Genomic DNA, 6,555 nt, shown 5'->3' on the forward strand with positions numbered 1-6,555 from the left:
AAAAAGTGATTTATTTTTTAAAAAGAAATACTTTTAAGAAAAAAAACAGAGTCAGTACCGGACAATCACAGGGGCAGTTCTCCCCTGCCCTACAGTGTCGGTATGGGTTGCCATTCACTCGAGGGCACCAAGTTTGTGTTTGGGGTTTTTTTTATAACTGAAATCCCTGAACCAAGCAAGAATACTCCCAGGGGCTTCAAGGAGGGGAGAGAAAAGAGTCAGGGGTACACTCTTTGAAGAGATAAGCAAATTAACAATAATAATAATCTTACATCATAAGTTAAAGGATATTTCAAAGGTTGTTAATCATACTTGGATTCTATGGTTTATGCAAAATAGTCTGCTCTTTTCTCACTTAACATGGGCATTTGATTCTTGTAATTAAATGGTTACCTAAAAGTCAATTTCTAATTACTATCCATCAAAACATATGCCATTACTTAATCAATGCACTATGAATGTACATTCCAATTGTTTCCAATTCCCCTAGTACAAATAGTGGGGGGGATAAATATATTTGCCAAGTAAACTTTTTGGACATTTCTGATTATTTTATGAATATTTTAGTGTAATTTACTTTGACATAAATATATCACAATAAAAAATTAAGTATATTGAAGGATGGGTAGATAGAATGATACATTCATAATAAAAGATGCACAGCAAAATGTTGATGGTAGAATCCGGGTGGCAAGTGTATGGATGTTTTCTGCCAAACTCTCTCAACTTTTTCATGTTTGAAATTTTTCATAATCAAGTATTGGAAAATGTTATACTTTATGAGGATAACTCTCATGAATTGGAATGGATCATTCTTAATGAGGGCACATTTCAAAACTTTGTGAAGTTAAAAGGTCAACCAGAAAGTTTCAATCTCCTCATACACCTCATACCAGTGACTTTTAAATCTTTGCCACATTGTAAGGCAAAAAGCGGCAATTCATCTTTTAAATGACCATTTCTATGTAGAAGTTTAAATTAATATGTTATAAACCTAACAGTTTCCTCACATGCTTGGTTTCAGACTTGATGTTGGCTATTGGAACCATGCAGCAGTAATCAAGATTTAAGCACTGACCCAGGGACGCCTGCATGTTAGCAAGCATCATACTCAGTAGTACAATGGAAAGTGTTACTTCCATGCCAGCATCACACACATGTTCCAGTTGCCAAAGGGATCTTGAGAAAGAGCTCTTCCTTCATATACACAAGTTTTTTCTCCCATTTTTATCAGGATGCTCAGAATTTTATCAATTAGTGGTTCTCCCTTTGGTTGAAGCAGTTAGGTTCCCACAAATCCTCATTTAAAATTCAGACAGCTTAGTCCAGCAATCCTTTAATATAGCAAAAGATGAAGACTTATCTACTACCTGGAAGATCTGTGATGCAAGCCTTCCCAGAAGCACCTCAGAAGAAAGGCCTGGTGGTTTTTTGAGGGTCACAGCCACATGAACCCTAAGAAGTACAGTTCTACTCGACAGCACGGGGTGCTGTAGGGCAGAAAGCCCATAAGGCTGTTTGCATTTTGATAAAAAGAAAATTGAAACCGTTCCAGGGTGGGGAAAATACTAAGCCATTAACACCATAATAAAATCTAATTTAGTGAGAGGTTCAAGTCCACATTAAAGTCTCCTCGGGAATAGGACCCAGAGGCAGCACATTTGTACATGGATAAAGGAAAAGGACTAGAAACAGACTAGGCAAAGAGATCTCCAGTCAGATATTAAGCAGCCTATGGATAGATGTGTATTGTCCTGAGGGGCTCCCACTGGGGGAGGGGGGGAGTATGAAATGGGAGACAGCTTTGGTCCTGTGGTTCAAGAGAAAGCAAAAGGAATAAGTTTCATTGCATTCTGTATAGACTCAGAGTGAATCTTGAACTCTATCACAATACTACCTTGAAAATGATGGTCAATTGTCTCCCTGAAAATTTCCAACTCAACTAAAGCTTTAAAAAAATCCAAAAACATAATTTTTACAGAATTAAATTTTTCATTTTTACCTTACAAAGACCAAAATGAGATCATGGCATGTTAAGCTACTCACCTCGGTAGGAAGGCACGTTTGTACTTGGGCAGCTGTGTCTGCATGCGACTCCACAGTCCTGTTTTTAAGGTGAAAATGCGTCTTACACATGTAGCCATCAGAACAGTCCTGTGCCGCACCACCAACAAACACATAAGAAAATATCAATTAATTTAAGAACTCATCATTTTAAGAAACATCTCCAAACCAAGCAATGAAAAACTCATTAAGATGAGATGATAAAGTACCGAGTCCGATACAGCTAATGTATAGTAGGCACTCAATAGGTAGATGCTTTATTTTCCTACCTTCTTCATTTATTAGTGTTTTCCCTCTTTTCCTAAAATCCATCACTGCTATGGAGTCTCTTCTCACTCATGGCAGCTCTTTGCGATGGGGTACAATTGCCCCCTAAGGTTTCTGAGCCGTTAAGCCTTCATGGAAAGCAGACTGCCTCAGCTTCCGCCCACAGAGCAGCTGGTGGATTTGTACCACTGACCTTTTGATTAGCAGCCCAACACTTAACCTACCAGCCACCAGACTTTATCCACCATTCTTTCTCCTTTCTTTCTCTCTCTTTTTTTAAAGTATCCATAATACTTAAATCAAAGGATGAAGTTTTAGTTTTGCAGCTGTTAAAATTCATATGTAAACTTACAAAACATCTTTCCACTTAACTAATAGTCATTGTATCACACCAATAGAACATGGGGAGGGGAGAGAGAGGGTCCTCATGGCAAATGTTTAATACAAGCAATACAAGACAAAGGCTTGGCAATCTGTTCCTATAAAGATTACAGCCAAGAAAACTGTATGGGACAGTTCTACACTGTCACATGGGGTTGCCATGAATTGAAGTGGACTTGACAACACCTAGCAACAATGTATCTCAAAGAGAGAGAGAGAGAAAGTGTGTGTGTGTGTGTATGTGTGTGTGTGACAGAAAGATTTTACAAGGACTTGCAATAGATCTGAAAGCTGGAAAGGACCTTGAACTTCATTTTCTCATTCAAGGCAAGATCTCCATTAAAACGTCCAAGTGAGGTAATTATGTAGCATCTGCCTCGACACTTCCAGGAACCTGCACTTTACTCCCTTATGCAAAACGCCGCTTCCATTTTGATGCATTGTAGGTTGAGAAAGTTTTGTCCTCTATCGCATTGAAAAGTTTCCCTGTAATCGTAACTCCCTGGTTCTACTTCTGCCCTCGATAGTCTAATCCCTTTTTCATAGCCCTGTTCTTCAGTTAAATAGACAAAATGACCACCTTTTAAGATATTCCTATCAAGATATACGTTCTAAGTCATTTGCCAATTACATTCATCTCTACTGTTCCTTGTATATCCTCTTAAACACGTTAATGGATAATGTTCGTTTTATTGTGATCCATTTGTTGCTTCTTTTTTAAGAAAACGTTAGTTTGATTTCAATAAATTAATGTAAGAATATAATACCTCCTCATACCCACACATTGCCATGGCTCTTAATATTTTATTCTGCACTCAATTATCACACAAACATTTTTACTTTAACAAAATTAAACGGACAATATTATTAAATTGATGTAGTGTGAAATATAGAATCATGTTCTAACTTTAAAAAATACTGATTTTTAAAAGAAAAAATATATATACTGAGTTCATTTCAATATTTTTACTAATATTCAAAAATTTAAATTTGAACTATTAAAAAGTTACTCTCTTTGTAAGGGTTTTAATACATTTTGAAAATCTCTGTCATGCCAACCAAGTTACAGTGATTGGTTGTGGGTAACTATATTTTCCCTGAGATTTGACCAAGCCAAACCAAATGCACCACCAGTGAGTCCATGCAAACTCATAGCAACCCTATAGTACATGGCAGAGCTGCCCAGTCAGTTTCTGAGACTGTAACACTTCACAGGCAAAAAAAAAAAGCCCCATTTTTCTCCCAAAGAACAGCTAGCGGTTTTGAACTGTTGACCTAAGCAGCCCAACTCTTAACCCACGACACCACCAGGGCTCTTAAGGGGTTTGACAGCACCTTAATAATGCCTCCCTATAATCTGAACTGACATCTCACACAGGGGCCACATTAGTTGTTTGTGAACAATTGATACCAAATGCAATACTGCTTGCGAAGTATTATTTAATATAATTATCACCAGTAAAGTAAGATATCAGATATTCAATACTATTGTGTTAAAATATTTCATTAAGGTAATATACTTTATAGATGGTATTGTTTAGACTTCAAATAGTAATTAGATAAAATATTTGTCTTATTTACTTAATATAAATAAGTAAATTAACTAAAATAATAACTGGTATTAATATTTCAATTCTAGCTGTACACTACCTAATCACAAAATAGATTGCTTGATGGCCTTCTGTGCCATCAAGCAAAAGAAATGAATATCCACAATGACCTAAATTAAGAAGACACATGTAATGAATATTCATTCTTTTTCACCAGGCATTCATTTCCCCTTCTTTGGGAGTAATTGCCAGTTTTCCTCTAAGGAATCACCTTCTCCACTGCCACTGTTGACAGGAGTTCCCGGCTCGAGGAAGGATTCAGGAATATAAGCCGGCCAATCAGGACAACTTCCCCCCGGCTGAAGTGGCTCTGGAGGACAAACCATCCAATCAGAGCCAAGAAGATGCTGTATATAATTAAATAAAGCCAATACAGGAAAAAAAGCCAAGGTCATGAGCGGTAGCATAGAATCCAGCCCTTACTATAGGGTTTACACCAAACATGCTGAATGCTTTAGGTTATGAGACTCCAAAAGTCTCCTTTTTGCTTCACTATTATGGATTGAATTGTGTCCCCCAATAAAATTTACTGACCTCGTAACTCCCGTACTTGTGAATGTGCCCTTGCTTGTGTCTCCCTTTGAAGGTTTGTGCTTTATGGCCGGTGTCTTATAAAAGAGGAGGAAATGGAACACTTTCCTCCACCGAAGTAGACCCTTCACTTATATTGTTTTAATTTAAGGCAGAAAAATAAGTTTCTTTCTTTGTTTTGAAAGATGCTTTGTTCAGAGACATTCAAACTTAAAAACATGAGACTTGCCACTCTAAGTCACCTCCACTCCTGTATGCAGTTTAACACAATGCAAGGAAGCTTTTCTTGAATATCTGACCAACAGTCCTCTGGCGTTCTTTTAATGTTTGTCATAGATTCCAATTTAATATTTAACTCTAATGTTTTGCCATTGGTTATTTTTATTTCACGCAGTACATTATGCCGCAGAGAAACATGATGGAGTCTGCGCGAAGTGAAAGCAACATACTAGGTTTATGGAAGACAGGGGAGACAGTCATCACCAGGCCAGGAAGTTGGTCCAAACGCACAGGGGAAAAATGGTTGTTCCACCGGAAAATGAGGAAAAAGACATTTGTGTCCAGTTGTAAGTAGAACGAAAAGTTACAAAGGTGTAATTGGTTAAAACAATCAGGGAGAGAAAGTGTATCTAGAAGCAGGGATTTTGCTGGGAGAGGTTGGTAACACCTAAGGCGAGTTGCATGCTTGGGTCATAGTACATACCCTTCATTTTCCTAAATGAGGGTCACCAGATGGGGGCAGGACAGACTTTTCTGGCAACCTGTTAGTAAAATTGCTTCCTCTGTCATGAGGGTCCATTATAAAGATTTACCAATAATGATGTGTATCAAGGGTCTTGGGGTAGAAGCTATCACATCTGGCATCTTTTTGATGACAGTGAAAAGACCCTCTGGAAATAGACTGTGATGTCCTTCCACTACCAGACCTCAGAGACAAGGATTATCTTCTTTAGGGTAGAAGGCTAGGCCTGCCTCATGGAGGGAGGAACTGTTGCTCGCAAAGGTAGCTTTTAAAATTCAACATGGATTCTACTCGTGTCAAGACTTTCAACAGAAGCTGAAGCTCCACTTTCAGACTGCTCTATTTATACAACAAATGCTTCTGATTTTAAGTTTTCATACATCAAAACACCCCAGATGCTAATAAGAAAGGCGACCGAGTAGAGAAGTCAGTGTCATGACTACAAAGTACAGAGTTCCACTCCACATAAAGACAGACCTGCAAGCATCCTGGACATGAGTCAGAGAATACAAGAACAGAGGGAACCTTACCATTTATCCAGGTAATCCCTCTTGTTTGAGAGATAAGTGGGTAGAAGTCCAAGGCACTTCTAAGTCAAGAGACTTGCCCTACAGCTAATTAGGGGTAGTCTGTGTGATCATGAGGTGTCGAAGGGATCAGGTATCAGACATCAAAGAACAAAAAATCAAATCATTGTGAATGAGGGGGAGTGCAGATTGGGGACTCAAGACCCATCTGTAGGCAACTGAACATCCCCTTACAGAAGGGTTGTGGGGAGGAGACAAGCCAGTCAATATGCAGTGTAGCAATGATGAAACATACAACTAACTTTCCTCTAGTTGTTGAATGCTTCCTTACCCCTCCCCCCCATCATGATCCCAATCCTACCTTACAAATCTGCCTGGACCAGAGGACATACACTGGTTCAGATAGGAACTGGAAACACAGGGAATCCAGGAC

At 38.5% G+C, this 6,555-nt stretch overlaps 1 protein-coding gene across 1 annotated transcript in view; it reads right to left on the reverse strand.

Annotated features, from left to right (window-relative positions):
- Positions 1 to 6,555, reverse strand: part of ATG10 (autophagy related 10) — a 376,082-nt gene that overhangs the window by 247,110 nt on the left and 122,417 nt on the right. The window contains exon 3 of the mRNA XM_004703653.3: positions 2,047 to 2,154. Coding sequence (XP_004703710.1) covers positions 2,047 to 2,154 — 108 coding nt within the window. The remainder of the gene's footprint in view (positions 1 to 2,046; positions 2,155 to 6,555) is intronic.

This window comes from Echinops telfairi, unplaced genomic scaffold (assembly GCF_000313985.2).
Source record: "Echinops telfairi isolate 266 unplaced genomic scaffold, ASM31398v2 ScPeMD7_7469;HRSCAF=8507_1, whole genome shotgun sequence".
Lineage (NCBI taxonomy): Eukaryota > Metazoa > Chordata > Mammalia > Afrosoricida > Tenrecidae > Echinops > Echinops telfairi.